This window comes from Mya arenaria, chromosome 8 (genome assembly GCF_026914265.1).
Source record: "Mya arenaria isolate MELC-2E11 chromosome 8, ASM2691426v1".
In the NCBI taxonomy this organism is placed as follows: domain Eukaryota; kingdom Metazoa; phylum Mollusca; class Bivalvia; order Myida; family Myidae; genus Mya; species Mya arenaria.
In genome coordinates, this window is record NC_069129.1 from 48,344,039 (window position 1) to 48,362,804 (window position 18,766).

General features: G+C 33.6%; 1 protein-coding gene across 1 annotated transcript; it reads right to left on the reverse strand.

The window, feature by feature from the left end:
• Window positions 1-10,926: 10,926 nt before the first annotated feature.
• LOC128244302 (uncharacterized) lies at window positions 10,927-15,342 on the reverse strand. Its single transcript, XM_052962318.1, has 2 exons — window positions 14,439-15,342; window positions 10,927-11,741 (listed from the first exon to the last, which is right to left on the reverse strand). Exons 1-2 carry the CDS (start codon window positions 15,340-15,342, stop codon window positions 10,927-10,929), a joined length of 1,719 nt encoding a protein of 572 aa, XP_052818278.1.
• Window positions 15,343-18,766: the final 3,424 nt, after the last annotated feature.

An 18,766-nucleotide genomic window follows, 5' to 3' on the forward strand; every position in this document is an offset into this window, starting at 1 on the left:
GTAACATTTGCTAACATGTCTGTACATTCATCCTTATCTTCGAATAACTCACTGACCTGAAATGATAATCACATCGAACTGTAACATATTAAATTGACTAGATTATGGCTATGACAATGATACTAACGAAATTAGTAAATAGTTTTGTATAGCCATTTACATGTTCATAGAAGATAAGTGATTGTTTTAGTGTAATATCGTAATATATTTCACCGAGTGTGCACCAAAAGTTATATTTATCAGGAGTGGCGTGACTTTTGTTGTTCACAAGGTGAAATATTTTGTGATTTTACTCTGAATGAAGCATCTTTTTATTTATGCCTTAATTTATCAGAAAAACGCGCAAACCGTTTTCACAATTCCGGAAATGACGTCTTTCATTTTGTGTCCCAGCGCTGTGCGCGCTGATGTTTTTTTGGATAGTAGAACGGCTTTTATTTAAAAACAGTAAAAACTATATTTCATTTTACTGATAAATCTCTATTAACCACCGGAAAGCATATTGTTAAAATCCTTATTCTTTAAAAGTATACAGTAGAGGTATTGTTATAGCCGTGTTGTCGTTGTAGATGGGGTCGGCGTCGTGCAATCTTTTTTTAAAACTTGGCCATAAATAAAACTGTTCAAGATCATTTAATTATACTTGGTCAACAAGTTGCCCGAGATGAAATGCAAATACACATCAAGGCCAACAACTCTGTAGTGTATAGTTGGCGTGTTATGCCCCTGGTTCGGCTGACAGACTAAACAGACGAGCGTTGGCGTTAGTTCCGCAGCATACCTGTTAAGGTGTACTACACTAGCTACACACAACTGCTATTTAAAAGAACTTCAAAGATCATTCACAGTTGGTGTAAAGATTGGGTATAATATTTAGCTAGATTTCAAACAAATCATGCATTTTCTTTTATTTTATGTCTTCAAGTCACTTATATCTGCAAAACCCGGAATTGCCGTCCCAGACAGACAAACCAAATTGAATGTCTTTTCAAATTTATAGAAAAATGTATGCTGTTTCAGAATTTATTAAAGATAACATTTAATATTTAGCTAGAATTTAAGCAAATCAGGCATTTTCTTTTGGTTTTTATTTATATCTTCAAGACACTTATGTCTGCAAAACCCGGCATTGCCGTCCCTGGCAGACAAACCAAATTCAATCTCTTTACAAGATTAAAGAATATTCATGCTATTTCAGAATCTTAAGATTAAGATATTTAGCTAAAATTCAAACAAATCATGCATTTTCTTTGATTTTTATTAATGTCTTCAAGAGACATTAATGTGCAAAACCCAGTATTGCCGCCCCGACAGACAAACCAAATTAAATCTCTTTTCAAAATTATAGAGAAATGTATGCTATTTCAGAGTTTAAAGATGTTAATTCTGAATATAAAGATTAGCCATAATTCAAATAAATCATGCATTCTTTTATTTCTATGTCTTCAAGACACTTATGTCTGCAAAACCCGGCATTGCCGTCCCAGGCAGACAAACCAGATTGAATTTCTTTTCAAAATTATAGAGAAACGCATGTTATTTCATAATTTAAAGATTAAGTTTAAATAAAAAAAGTTAATAAATAAAATCGTGTGAAAACAAAGGTTCGCGGTCAATTTACTAAATAGCTAAACAATCATTTTGTTCAGAAATTCAAATCTTAGTAGCTTCTAGTCTATTTCAAACATTCCCGAAGAGTCATAGTTTCGAATCCAACACTGGCCTGGGCTAAATATTACACTAGCTCGAAATGATGACATTTTGTACTATTTATGTATAATGTTATTTTGGATGAATTAATTAAACGATGTCTGAGATACATTATATGAATAATTTACGACGTTTTAATAATATTTGATAATCAATGATTATAACTCAACCGTTTTAAACTGATAATATATTCCAATCTTGTTGCAAACTTTTGGCAGAGATCTTCGGTCAACACATAGACAATAAATTTGATAAAACATATCAGAACGAATTCTAAATCATATCTTATATCAGCATAAAATAAAACGTTATTATTTAAACTTACTTGTTGTGATTTCTCTTTAATGCGGCCATGGGTTCGATTCACAAACCGAAATGTAAAAATATTACAAGAAAGACTTTGGCTTTGAAATGCTAAATGCAATTTTAACCTAGAAATTCCAGATCAATCTTGAGGTTTTATAGAGAGGATGGTGTGTGTTAAAAGATGGTGTTGACGTCTGACACTAATAGACATTCGTTGTTTTGGGGTTCTGTTGGTCCCTTAAATGTCACTTTTAGGTGGAAATACACAATATTTCCGGATTCTCATGGAAAGTATTACCTACCTGAAAACATTTACAAATTACCTGGGTCATGAGGCCCCTCCTAATCGGAGTAACCCTTAGGAGACTCAAGTGTCATGCAGTAATTGAAATACACAACGTTACTTGACATTTTCACCTGAAAAAAACATAGGATATTTGAACATCTGGACACAAATATTATACCCAAAACACTCAATCAAAACAATGTAATACAGAATGTTTTTAGAAAATGTTCAATAACAATTTAAAAATGATACTTTTTGAGAAATACTTTAAAGCAAATAAAAGAAAAACAAACAAAAAATATTCAATGTTGTGCAGGTGTTATTTAATACAGTCGAAACTCGTTATCTCATGGCTCGATATCCTCGTTGGCTCGAACCAGATTAAAAGAACCGATTTTTTTTTACTCTTTGTTCATATAATATTCGATCGGATGGCTCGATAACTTGAGGGTCGATATTTCTCCACGCTCGAAGTCATTTTCGCGGTCCCAAGTAAGAATTTCACACTTTGTGGGAAATATTTGCTTGGGTTGATGTCATTCTCGCGGGTTCAGTTAAGAATCTCACACCTTGGTTTGTTTGCTTTGCTTCATTTAGCACAAGGTGCGAATCGATTAAAATTGCTTGACTAGTATAATAGTTATTACCAAATTTATATTGTTTTACAGTTTGAATAAACATGCAATCACTTTAAGTTCTGTCTCTAATTGTTATCCATTTTATAAATTTCTAAGCCTTTAGATATAACTTATAAGCTATGTTTGTGTTACCCACTGTTTAAATTGCTTGTTTGTTGTTTCGAATAAATGTATTTTCATAATAAAAAACAAAATCAAATGATATTTTCTAAGTATCGAATAAGTCATGTTACGGATATAGCGTAGCAAATAACAAACGCTGTAAACAATACTTTTTGTAATTAATACAAAAATAACATTCTGTAAGCAATCCCGTTTGGCTCGATATTCTCGAGGCTCGAAGTATTTTGGCCGGTCCCTAAAATATCGAGCTATCGAGTTTCGACTGTAATTAACTTTAATGAACAGAACAATGATATCAACAAAACATTAAAAGATTAAAAAGATTAATGTTTTAAAAGATAATTGATATTTTTACAACAAACTGTAATACTTGTATATAACAAATTAAGTGCATCATTTATCTATTTTATGTTATACAATACAATATATTTTATTGCTGAAGAACAAATTACATGTTTAACGCAAATAAACAAACAAACTGAATTTTTTATTTCAAAGTTATTATTCATACATGTAATTATGTTTAAACACCTTTCTATTCACAGATACTGACAATGACGGACATTTAATTGAAGTTAATTGTACAATTGTATATTTTCTTTGAATGATGTGTTGTTAGTGTGGGTAATTCAATCTTTAGTAAGCTTTATCCTCGTAGAATCATAGAGTTAGCACCCTCAATGTGTACACAATCCATGCGATTACATATATTATTGGCATAGAAAATATAATTTTATACAGAGTATATTAATTTTCTTGTATCGGTTTAATATAAAGAAATAAAATGATCGTAAAACATGAATTCTGTATACGTCGATTTTTCAACTGCTTGCAAAAACATATTATGAAATTGAAAATCATTCACTTATGAATCAGTAATATTTTTTGGGGAGTCTTTATGTTCATTAACCTTTTGTTTTTAGTTGAACTAAATTGGAAATAACATGTATAAGTATTTTGATTTAACCGGATTCAACAAAGTTTAATTTCGGGGCTCGGGTGTATACTGCATTGCCATCTTACGTAAAAACGGAAAATCATAAATTTTGGTTTCCTTTTTAATGCTAAAATTGAATATGTTTATTTTACTGCAAAACATTCAATTTGTATTGTTTGCAAAAAGATATTGATAATTTCCTTGATATTTCTTTTACAATTAAAGATATGAAATTTAACTCTTATTTATATATTTAGGTAGTCAGCTAAAATATACACTAGTTGTGATTTTTTTGTGCATATCTTTTTAATCATAGCAAGTTGTATACTGTTATGATCAGCTTTTGTTATTGATTTCAAAAAAACAAGATCATTATCGCACATTTTTTATAATTATTTTTAATACAACAATTATTCCCTCGAAATTGTCCGCAGTAAAATTTCATAGACAAATTGAAGACAGGCAGACGTGGTAGTAGCTGTTCATGCAATTATATATTTTTATCTTTAAATATTATTTCTTTCAAATTAAATTTTTATTCTAATGAATATAGTCTTAATTAACAACAAACATTTATATTTTTCCAATAAAAACGATGATTTAAGCTATCGATAAATTTCTGAATCGGTACAGGCAGCGCCTGCAACTGACCGGCATCGCCTTCGTATGTCGATACAGGCAACGCCGGTATTTGACCGTGATTGCCTACCGTCTTGAGGCCTGTCTGTCTGTCTTTCCGTCCGTCCGTCCGACCGTCCGTCCGTCCGTCCGTCCGTCCGTCTGTCTGTCTGTAACATTTCGTGTCCGGGCTATAACTTACTTATGCATTGATGGATTACCATATTACTCGATACAAATGTTGTCCTCATTGAGGCGATGTGCAGTGTCCTTGACCCGGGTCCATACCTCAAAGGTCAAGGTCACACAAGACATTTAAAGGTCAGAGTACACACGCTCATGTCCGCGCTAATTTACTTATGCATTAACGGATTACCATATAACTTGGTGCAAATGTTGTCCTCATTGAGATGATGTGCATTGACCTTGACCCGGGTCCAAAAATCAAAGGTCAAGGTCACACGAGACCTTTAAAGGTCAGAGTACACATGCTCGTGTCCGCGCTATAACTTACTTTGCAATGATGGATTACCATATAACTTGGTACATATGTTGTCCTCATTGAGTGACCCACTATTTGGAAACTTTTGTTGCACACCATAATCAGTCCACTCACGTCCAGGGAGGAATGAACGACCATGTATATACACACTTCGGGGCAAACTCAACAGTTATTCCATTGCCTTATATAGACCACAATGAATTATCATAATTGGTCAATAGTAGTTCCATTAATTGCAATATCACAACATAATTTAGCAGTGTAGACATGTCAATTCTTACTGGATTTATTGACCTTATACATTGTGTACTTTTAGCAACAATAACTGAATTTGATCCAGGAACTCGAACCAGTTGCAATTTGTGCCAGTTATCCATCATTAAGTTTCGGGTCCATATTATGACAATGCTAAATAGAGGATAAGATATAAATGTTAATTGAAAGTGTTTAAGAAGTTACACAGATTGATACTAAGCGCACTCTACCAAGCATTATTATTATGTGCAACAAGTTTAATATTTAAAAAAAACAGTGGACACAAATGTGATAATATATCTATATATGTGTTTTCTCTTCAAAAGCAGTAAAACAATGATATGACATCACCACAATATATATATATATATGTATCACTTTATCGAAAATACTTAAAGCTTGCTATTACATCGATGTTATAAATCAAGGACTCATTTTTCTTCCTTTTTAGCCAAAATAACCTTGACATTGAACTTACCTACACTACAGACAAATGTGACACAATATGAATAACTTTAACAAATATCCTTTAATAATATGTTCATATATCCAAGAATATTTAGGTTACCGATCAAACAACTTGTATTTCCTATATTCCCACTCTTGACCAGTGGTTGCGTACAATTTTGGTCAGATTCAATGTACCAGTCAGGTTGCGAGAAAAACAAAATATACAAAAAAACAACGGCGGGGGATATAGCCGTCCTTTGGACTGCCTTGTTAAAGTAAAAAAAAACAACTAACAATGACGTTCATTTTTTGTTGCAAAATATGTATTTATAAGTCTGAGGTTTTAGTGTTCTCAAACGAGTGCAAAGCGGACGACCAGATCCTAACCAGAATCAGACTGCCTCACAATTGGCCCGCAGATCCTCAAATTGCATCCCGATTACATTTTCTGGATTTTAACCACTTTGCAAATAATGATCCAAAACTGATGTTCATTTGTTTGTCATTGCGGTTTATCAATGTCTTTCTGCACCTATTGGGTGCATTATGTCTTAACCCCGCTGCGACGTCATCCCGAATTGTTTCTCAAATGTTTCACTAGAGCTGCCCGTTTACAAAAGATTTCAGAAAACACGCATCGACATCATACATTAAAATATAGGTCGTTCAGAAACTTTAATGATATTTCCTTCTGCATTGATCTTAACAAGGTAAATATTAATGAGGTTGAACAAATTCAAGACCCTAATGAAGCCATGGAATTTGTATATAAGCGACTGAATGAGGTGTTGTCGCACCATGCGCCACTGAACGAAAAACGAATAAAATTTGAAACACAACCAACCTGGTTTACTGACGAAATAAGGTTGGCTATAAAAGAAAGAAATCGATTGAAAAAACGTCAACATCGGTCGGAATATAGACTTTCAAGAAATAAAGTTACTCGATTAGTACGGCAAACCAAGAAAGATTATTACAATAAAGCTGTTAAAAACTGTAAAGATTCTAGGGTGTTATGGAAGAACCTCAGAGAGTTGAATGATAATAATAATGACACTACAAACAATAATAGTATAATATTACCACAATACCTTCATTCAAACGGAATAAATGTTGTTGGCGATGCACAAATATTAGACGTGTTCAATAAGCATTTTACTGACATATCCGATTGTATCAGTAAGTCAATGTTCGATGAAACACATTTTTCAAAACTTGATACTAAATTAAATAGTTTGCTAAAGGGTCAGTACTTTGATATATCTTACATCACCCCATTAGAGGTAAAAATGTATATTGATAAGCTTAATACGGCGAAAGCTACAGGATTAGATGGAATAGGGCCTAATATCCTAAAACAATGTGGTGATTGTATTGTTATACCACTAACGTCCATTATAAATAATAGCATACGGCTAGGAATATTCCCAGACTCATTTAAAGAGGCTAAGGTTTTGCCTATATATAAATCTTCTGGTCGCAATGATCCAAATAATTATAGACAAATTTCTATCCTTCCAACACTATCAAAGGTGTTTGAACGGCACATGGCAGATCAAATCAAAACATTTTAAAAAAATACGAATATCATACATGAATTTCAATCTGGGTTTCGAGAAAATCATTCTTGTCACACAGCGTTGATAAGAATAACTGATGATTGGATTGATGGAATTGACAATGGAAACTATGTAGGTGCTCTCTTCCTTGATTTACGAAAGGCTTTTGATCTAGTAGATCACCAAATACTTTTACATAAATTGAAATTATACAATTTCAGTGATAATACCGTTCAACTGATAACTTCGTATTTGAAAGATAGAAACCAAATTGTAAAGTTTGGGGGTTTCCAATCTTCACGAAGATGTATAAGGTCTGGAGTTCCTCAAGGATCCATTCTTGGACCTATTCTTTTTCTTATATATATTAATGACATTACCTTTGAAATAGAAAATTCCTTGATTGACTTATATGCTGATGATACTACACTATATGCAAAAAGTTCAAATACGCAGGAAATTGAACGTACATTGCAAATAAATTTAGATATAATATCGGAGTGGTGCAAAATAAACAACATGGCAATACATCCATTGAAAACGAATTGCATGTTGCTGGGTTCAAATGCAAAGTTAAGAAATGCATGTGCACTCAAATTATTCGTAGACAATGTACTTATTGAAAATGTAACTTCGAAGAAATTGCTTGGAATTGTTATTGATTCATCATTGTCATGGAACCTGCAAGTTGACTTTGTCTGCAAGAAAGTAACTGCAAAAATAGCTCTTTTAAAAAGACTTAATTACTTTTTAACGGATCAAATGAGACATTTGTTTTATAAATCGTATATACTTCCTATGTTTGACTATTGTTGTAGTGTTTGGGGGAAAAGCAAGCAAACGCATACGAAACGAATAACCATGCTTCAAAAAAGAGCTGCTAAAATTATTCTCTTTAAGCCTATTAGAACGCCATCGCATGAATTATTTAAACAATTAGAATGGCTTCAATTTGAATACCGTTGCAAATATCAAACGGCTGTTATGGTATATAAATCTATTAACAATCTTACACCGAGTTATATAAGAGACATTATAAAGTTATCAAACAATACAAGATATGGATTACGATCTTCTACCCGACAAGACATTGCCCACATTCGACATAAAACTCAATACAAGAAACACTCATTTGCATGCTACAGCGGGACAGTTTGGAACTCTTTACCAGAACGAATACGTAAATCGAACACCGAAAATACATTTAAAGCCTGCTACAAGAAGTTCTTTTTACATCATCAATTGCAAAAACCGTTGTAAGAATTGTACGCATAATTCCATGACTATTGTTTTTACATTAAATATATCTCGATTAAGGTGTTAAATACATGTGTGACTGTCCTACTTACTCAGTTTATAAATTTTAATGATACGATTTGTTAACCTTTAGGTACAAATTGATGTATTGTTCGGCATTGATCTTATAATTAATGTATTATATTCATGTTTCTTTATGTTTTCGTATAACATTTTAATACGTACCCTTTTGAAATAACATAAATTTATGCTTGCGTTTTCATTCTAAGCATTTATGTGTGTGTGCGTGTGTATGTTCTTTCAGAAGGCCACATTGTAAATAAGTCGTGTGTTATGTTTGTTTTATAATATGATGTCTATGTCTTAATGTGTTACCTTCTTTAAATAAAGTTATTATTATTATTATTATTATTATTATTATTATTACTACAGTTCGCACTCAAATCCAGAGATTACAAGACTGAAGAAACCATGTGAGATACAGGAGACCCGGGTTTGAGCCATAGCTACTTGCGAAGAGACATCTTCGAAACACGGGGTCATTTTTTAATGGTTGAACCAATACCCTTTTCCAAATACAAACTAACCGTTTTATGCAGATCGCTTGGCAAGGGAGCTTCTGGTACCATATTTAAAGGTCTTCCTGTTAATCGCGGACGGATTTGAACTCCGGAATTTCCTAGCCGAAGCGAACACTTCACCACTGAACTATCGGGGCGGTGCAAACTGATGAAAAAGCTCAAGATAATCGTTTTATACTTCCAAATTGAACTCAAATTACAGTTGACCATTCAGAAAGCCTTTCTCAATTCCTATTAATTGTTCAATGAAATCATGTGGTACATTCAACATCACATGATAAAAATGTAAAAATGTAACTGGCTATCGCCATGTTTAGTGACGTTTATTTTAGCTATGCCGACCCCTTTTGACAGAATGTTAGTAAACAAGATCATTTTTCTTTTTTCTGGACAGTTGTTAATTCAGGCATAAGCTGATGATCTGGGTCGAGGCTTTTTATGTGCGATGGTATTTCATTCGGAATTCCTCGGTCATTTTTATCGACAACAACCTCGGATGTTTGCCGATACATCAGTAGAAGTAGTTCGTAAAATATTGAATTTTATTATTAATTAAACGTGGTGTTTTAGCTTGTATTTGTATATCTAAGTTTAAATTGATTGCCAGAGAAGTGTATTATTGAAAACATAATTAAGATTTCCAAGAGTTAAGTCATTAACTGTAACTGCTAAATTGAAATTACTACGCAATCTTGTTGCAGCGTTGTAATAGTGTACCGATTTCTGATATTGTAAACGGATACATCCGAGGTTGTATTCGATAAAAACAGCCGAGGAGCTCCGAATTCATTATGAAATTACAGAAAGGGCAAGACAAACACTATAATTATTATTCAAGTTTTCGAGTCATCCTGCGACCCTTCTAGCTATTCTCAGAATATCCTTTTGACACCTACTAGTAACCATAATGAATCTCTGATGAAAATAATCGCTATGGAATTTAAACCACTTATCAGATAGATTATCTGTTGACCTTAACAGAAATGAATTTATACTGACGACAGGCCATTGTGTTTCTATATTGTTTATCGCTTAATATAAATAATAGACATATACATAAGTACATCGAAGCATTAAGAACACATTGCGATATTTTCACAAAATAACAGAGCCTAATCAGCCTAATCAGCTAACATATATTCAAATTTAAATTCAAAACTTGTTTACAACAATTTTTAATTTAGATTTTTTAAGTGAATTTTTCTATTATTTTCATGCCACGTTTAAATGAAGACAAATTACACACATTTAAAAAGAAAAGGCAACATGACTTCAAACGTCTCAAGATATATCATAAAAAATGTGAATACATTTTATTTGTCACCTTACATTTGAAGTTATAAGATATTTTGTTTAAATGTTTCTATTCAAATAGAAGCTGGATTTACACTTGAAAATTTCCATTGGAAATATCCTTTATAGTCACTTGAAACATGTTATAATATTATAAAAAATATTTACACTAATTTATCATTGCGCAACATATCTGCAAGACACACTTAACAACACTTATTCGATACATGTTTATGACATCTAACATCAATGTCTTTTCAGTTTGATATAGCAAGGTTACAACAAATCACAACCGCAAGCTTAAATTGTAAACAAATGTTATTGCATTTTCTTTTCAGTTGTTAAAACATTATTTAATGCATCGTAATTTCTTCCTTAGAAACAAAAATCACGACTAAGGAAGAAACACTGTCAGTTTGCACTAAACACCTTCAATATGTCATTCCCGTACATCCCGACAAGTAGTGTACGTGTGTGGGGACAGAAAGACACAGAGAAGGGATTGGCCAATCCGTCCTTATGTCCAAGTATTTCCGCCATCTTGCCATTCCTCTCCGTCAGCAGCATTAGGTTGTGGCTAATATTCTCACACACGATCAACTGACCCGGACCTACCTCTTCCACCGACTGGGGATATTGGAGCTTCTTGTCACTGTACTCTTGTAGGACATTCCCGTCTAGAGACAACTGGAGGACGGTGGGAGCACTGTAGTCAGACACGTACAGGGTCGGTGGTGTGGAAGCTGACACTGTCAGGTAGTATGGGTGTTCGAAAAGCTGTCTTCCAGCAACTGTTTGGAATGTTCTGATAATATGACCATCCAATGTCATCACTTCAATACGCGGGTTAGATATGCAAGACACAAATAATCTGTTGTTGTAATACGCAATACCACGACACTCATATGATACTTTTATTTCCCTTCCACGCGACAACTGTCCTCTGTTCGTAGACAGCAACTGAACTATGTTATTTTCCGAAAGGGTGACGGCGGCCTGGTCATCAGGGAGCGCACATACGTCCCAGGGCCAGCATGGCAGTTCGAGGCGGGATGTGACGTTGCGGATGGTGACGTCCACCAGTTTGACACAATTGTTATGAAAGTCAGACAGGAGGAAGAGACCAGGAGAGAGCAGGGCGAGGCCGGAAATAAAGCAGGTTGCTTTATCATGTGGCGCTCTGACGTGGATGTCTGCTTCATTCTTCCATGTGACAGTGGAGGAAGCTGGAAGAGAACACAATAAAGGACTATATTATTTTCACTTTCGTCTTATAAACTTTATTGAGACAATAGTTTAAACTTGTTTTTAAAAATATTAGAGCTTTAATTTTTTTTTTCAATGAGAAAATGTAGATTAAACAAACAGGGACACCCGGTAATAAATAGAAATGATAAAGAGGATATTTTTGTTTCAGTGTTATATGCAATAAAATTCACAGGGTGAGCACCAAAAGCTATATTTCACGAGTTGCATTAAAAATCGGTCAATGTTCCTGTCTTAAGTACGCCTGCACAAATATTCACTGAACGTTTATCCCTGTATATCTAAAGAACACATAATAACACGTGTTTTTCTGTCAGTTTGACATTTAAGCCCAGTTTGGGTGACGAGATTGACCCCAGGGGGAAAGGTGTGCACATAAACGCAAACATGCATTTTTTTCTTACAGGTGGCAAATTTGCTTCATGTCCGAGCGGATGTTTCTGCTTTAGGTTTTTCAGAGTGAATGTTTGACATAAAACAATCAAAGTAACGCGATTGATTTAAAAAAAATAACGCCTCTCCAATTTTGCAGGCAAATTATTTATATGTTTTTTTTATTAAAAATATTTACTTTTCTCAATTGCAATATAAATGCGTCCAAAACATACCACAAGTGCAAATTTGCGTATCGTGCATATATTTTCCCCCGGGTGTATGTTGGTCATATAAAACACAGCACTATATTGGTCTTAACCGCTACTTAGAGTCAGCTGATCACCTTTAAACAGTAAATATGATCTTAAAGATAGTATGTTGAACAGAAAAAAATATAAAGTTTAAAGTTATTTTTGTTGTATTTCATGAAAAAGGTCGGGGTGTTGTGAAAGCCCTGGTATATAAAATTCTAAGTACTTTTCTAGTTCCATTGGTGTTCGTCAAAGCGAAAATGTATCAACATTATTGTTTTTTTACTATTTAAATGATGTGTATCAATATTTCCAAAATAACACTATTTTGCGTGGCGTTAGTTTTTAATAGTCAACTATTAGCTAATAATTTGGTCGCTTATCTGAAATAATTTATACTTTTGTATGCTGATGACAATGTCATTTTATCTGAACAGCCGATGACCTACAACACGCTTTTTATCTTTGCGAACAATATTGTGACCAATGGAAATTCACTGTCAATACTACTAATACAAATATGTTAGTAATGCAAAAAGGCAGAAGTTGTAATTACCAATTTTCCTATAAATGCACTCCACTGGAAATAGGTGATAGTTTTAAGTATCTAGTATTAGTATTTAGTAATAGTGGCACTTTCTATAAAGCAAAAGTTGAAATATTAAAACGAGCACTTTAAGCTTTTACTGCCGTTCAAGCAAATGCAAACATTTAGCTCTTCCGATTGATATGGGCATAGATCTATTCAATAAAATGATTAAACCTATACTTTTGTATGGTTGTTTGAGATACGGAAATAATATAACTTTGAATGAAATGGAAGATAACTACATGTAAAGAAACATGTATTTGAGGGTGTACAGCACATTTCTACTCCGTGTTTTTAACATAAATTGTTCAATTAAAATTTGAGAATAATGTTGCATGTTTAATAATATTCTTGTTAACAGTGGTCACGTAAACAACAATATATATATGCACTATTATATCCGTTTTAGAATATCATGTATTTTTCTAGTCCATTAACGTTCAGCATTTAGGAGTGTTGTATTATCTACGCAATCTGTCAAGTCAATGTTATTGAAATTTGAAGAAACTTATTTTATATCCAGATTCGTATTTATGCAATATATCTTAAATTTTTGTCATTTAAACAAGTCATGTTTACTTTAAAGGTGTTTGTAACGTATTTATTTTACAAAATAACGTATTCTACATGATTATTCATCAGAATATGTGACTGGTTTTCTCTATAATGCTTGTAGTTTGCTTTTGTGTCATGAACAACGATCTTTGTATAGATAGGATTGCAAAATGACGTCAAACGCTCTCTGTAGGCATTATTTGCTTAATATGTATAAACAGGCAACATACTTTTCTTAGGATGTAACCTAATATACATGTGAAAGTCAAGTGAAACATGTACAATTCTTGGCATTATGTCTTTTTCATCCGTACTGTCTGAAGTTTAATGTCTAATTAAACTTTTCTCAACAAATCGATGCAGATTATATTGATGCTTATTTTTCATCATTAAATATTGCAAGTTTTGAAGTAACGTAAATTTCAGAATTGTGAGCCATGAACCATCTCCATGTTTAGCTGAAATTATTTGGTGTGTTTAATCACGTTATATATTATTGAATTAAAACAGTCGTCTAGACTTTTTCTTTTAATAAACGGTGGTAAAAATGTTGAATAGATGATAAACTTGTTGTCATAAAATCATGGGGATCTACAAAATTGCCCCTCGGGATGGCATTCGCTCCGAAGCCAACTTATGTTTATATACAGTGTACTTGCAACCAAGCTCACTTACCCAATTAAATGCAGCCAAAACTAATAATGATAAGAAATATTGTATTAAACGTTTTACTATTAAACTACGGTCACCGTGTCATAATTTAAGCATAAATAGCTTTGTACGGCTATTATGAACAAGAACTCAATAAAAGACATTAAGGGATATCACATACAGTTTTACTCACCGATAAACATTTTTTTCTTAAGGTAAAATTAACTATTACATACTCTTATTTCGAAACTCTCCCGCAACGTACAGTGTTCCAAGGCCCATTTTCGATCTCAGCAGCCCCTCCGTGTCCGCGTCCTTAGTAAACCGGTACTTCCGGGCCTTCATTCTACCAGTTATCTTCTCCATCTCGTCATAAATCCCCCGTAGCTCCTTCTGGCCTCGCCTTGCCGCCACGTACTGCTGGTTCGTTGAGACGACACCGGAAGTCATTTCCGTCCAAATGGCCTCAAGTCCGGTTTTCATCAGCTCACAATCGGTCTTAAGTGCAGTCAGCAAGTTCTCATCCTCGGTCTTGACTTTCTCGATATTGTCGAGCAACTCCTTCTCGCGTCGGTCCAGGTATGCATTTATTTCTGCACGGAACTTCCTCAGTTTATCCATCTGAACCTTAGACTGGTCTTTAACATCACCAAAAAGATCATTGACGTTACTAATGGACCCGGATAAAATATCTTCAGCTCGTTTAATCGATGGTTCTAGCTCTTTGAATTCATTTCCAGTGACAAATTCTTTAGCCACATCAGCGATGTAGTCAACTTTACAGCTGCGATGGTCGAGTACGACACATTCACCACAGCCAAGTTCTCCGTGGGTCGGGCAATAAAACTTGATCATCTCCTTCGGATGGTTGTTACAATAATCCGTGTCGGCGATAGCTGACTGCTTGGTGAACGGGTAGAAGGATGGCATCTTATCTTTAGACAGCAGAACGTGGTTCCTGGATATCTTCAATCTCTTATGGTACTCGATACAGGAAACACACATGTACTCCTCGCATGTCTGACAGAAGCCTTCGGCCACAACGTGTTTACCGCCCTCTTCACAGGGCTGGCAATAGACCGTGGCGTCAGCGGAACCCTTGTCAAGGTCAGGGTCACGCTTCTTCCCGGGTACCTCCATCTATGTAAACAAACTATATGAATCTTTTTCATAAGCTAACTGTTTCATTCAAATGAAAACGTACAGATTCAGTACGATCAAGGTAAAAAAACCTGACCTTAGACAAACATAAAATGTCCTGTCTATACGAATCATTTTCAAAACGAAAGTAGTGATCGATGTTCTAATTTAGAATAGCATTAGAGATCGTTCAAATGTGCTATTTTTTATTTTTCCCTCGCACACTCTTGCTTTTAATGTCTGTCATATCAAACAATTCTCAATAAAGAAATACAAATAATATTTACCTTTATTTTGTTGATCTTAAAACCAATAAGGAAGTAAATTCAATTTTGACTGATAAAACTATAACTACTTACCAAATAATGCATATATATGGCAAATATTATCTGCTGATAACAAGATTGTAACCTTGAATATAATTATAGCGGGAAGCATACAATATTAATTGATTGGTGAATGCTAAAATATTTACTTTGGTCTATTATAGTTTCGTAAGCTAGAAATACCGTGTTTTATGCTCATTTCTTTCAAATTAAACAGGGTATCCGTCATAATAGCCATTGTTTCTCACATTTAACAATGCTCTTTGGATTTATAAAAACAATATTATTAATTGTGGTCAATCTCATTTTGGAGTAAGAGTGCTACAGACTGATGGTATTTACATCAAAAGGACTCCGGACTTTATTGACCGATCATAATGTGAATAGGCACAACCGAATAATGATAATAATACTATTAATAATAATACCACCACCAACAACAACAACACCACCAACAATACCAACAACAACATACACATGGGCTCTTTTTTAGTCGTACATATTTAATGAGGAAGAATTAAAATTTTCAATTAAAATAATTATTTAAGAAATGAATTGCGTGATTGATGTCTTTATCAGGGTATGAACGCAGTTGGGCTGGTAAAAGTGTGTTGAGTCCGAATTTATTTCCAAAGTTGTTAAAAAATACTTAATTTTATTTAAGAAAAAAATTCAGTATTTATTTCTCTCCAATTCTGTGAATAGAACGATCTGACCTTAATCGGAAACTGTTTGATGTATATCGTCTTAACAACGCTGGAAAATATCAACAATTTTATTGTTGATTTTTATTGTATAATTGAAATCTTAATGGCAAGAGTATATTAAACCTATCATAAATTAACACTTTTTATTGTGTTGATTAAAAGTTCCGTTGCCTGCTACACGATAAAAAACAATAACAACTTAAAGATATACAATTTTCAATGTTCATGTCTATTTATACTTGATCAATCACGATCCGAGCATATCAAAACTCACTGCGTTCATGATGATAATTTCAATTCCCGTTCATTAAAGGAATGAAAACTGAGGTGTAATTATACATATATATTGCAGTTCAGTTTTCTAAATATTTAATCAATTACGATCGATGTTTTTGATAACAGATTTGTTGAGACCTATAGATAAACTTGATCGTGATTCAGGACATGCCTAAGGTATAAAATTAACCAGTTGCACTCGTGTTACCCTTTGGCAATTTTTGATATTGCCACTTTTGTACGATGAAACTAAATAATATACGATGACGTTGAAATTACTAAGGAAATTCCTGGGCGATGTGAACGATATTCTGTCAAAACTCCTTCAATAATTATAACTGACGATTATCTATTATTTGCAATACGTAAACTCTGTGAGTATATAATGAGCATAGCGTTAACTATATTATATATCTAAATGACAAAATTTTACTTTTTGTGCATATTTGTTTTTTTCAAAAGAAAAAAATAGGGCCCGTTTAAGAAAGAATTTTAGTCGTAACTTCAAAAACTAAAATCTATAGTAATATCATAGATAATACATATTCATTGTTCTATGGTTCTTTATATCGTATGTATAAAGAAAACATGACACTAAGATAATTTTATATTAAGACTAAGGGGGCCGATGAACCAACGATCGTACGACACCATATCGTAGATTCAGGATTTTCATTTAATTGTATGTTCTGGTTACTAAATTAATTTAACTGTTTTTGTAGAATAATCAAATAAACATTCCAAAACGTGTCAAATAAGATCTAAGTTTTGAAAAAAGAATAGTTATAAAACACCTGTTAAGCCAAGGGTCGCAGGTTCGATCCACCGTCGCAAAACTAAACAAACACAAATCGTATTCCGGGAGGGACGTTAAATGGGGGTTCAGTGTGACAGTTCTATACACTGATGCACGATAGAGAACCGCTGGGTAACATTGACCAGGATTACATTTTGTCTGTGCAGTGTGCACTATGCTCGAAAAAACCTAAAATGACTAACACCTGCCGAATAGGCAAGGCCCGTGTGCGAGTATATATAAGTTTTCACACCACTGGATCAGCAGCTTAACTTTTGATGTCGGATAACTCGGTTGGCTTTGATAGCACCCGTAAGTCTGATAGGTGAAGTAGTTTGACCTAACGTGAATTCGAAAGGTGTAGTAGTTTGACCTTACATCAATAATAAGTTGTTTACCAACAAAAGAAAACGTGAGAGCCCGTGCAACTTAAACTGTTAGCTGATATGTATACATGTGTTTAATGTACATGAGTTGATGATACATAAGCCGTTGCCCATTTAACCGTTGTGTTTCCACATTATTCTGGCTAAATTTTACCATGCCTCGTTGTTCCTTACTATACGATATCAATAATACAAGTATCTTAATATAACACAATATTTGACCTTTTTGATATTTGAGTTTCATTTCAATATGTCGCCATGACTACGTTTGCAATGGCCGTTAGTGTTTATTTGCCGCCTTCTCAAACACGTTTTGGGGTATTGATTGTTACAGCTTTACTCTTCACTCGGTAAAAGCTTGCCATCATATCAGCATGAAGACTCTTATCGTGCTTTTTGCATGCATCATAGCAACTTCCGGAAACCATAGCTCTTCCTCGTGTCCTCAGCTTGGAAAGAGAAACTGTCGACTCTTCGATTTCATCACGCCTAGAGTTTGTCCGAAGGAGTTTCGGGAAACAGTAAGCATATCTGTTTTAACTATTATAATACGTATGAGTGAAAGTAAGACTCATATACCTTGATGTGTTTGTATTTCGAACGTTATACTTTAGGCCGGAGGCTTTATTTTACCACTTAATCATTGATTTTGATATTGCTGTTTGCAGTTTAAGCTAAAAATCATAAATGTTATATATCGATGTGTAACGACAGCCATAAAACTGTTGAAATTATAATGTTAATGTATGCGTCAATAGAACAGCTTCAGTGATATTGTTTATATGGCTATACTCTACAGTTACATCTATAGATATAGCTTGAACTTTCATTAATACTTACATCTTTCATCAATATCAACTATTGTATCATTTCAGTCATAAGATAAAAATGGTGACCATTAATTTCATTACTATTATTAAACCTGTACATGTA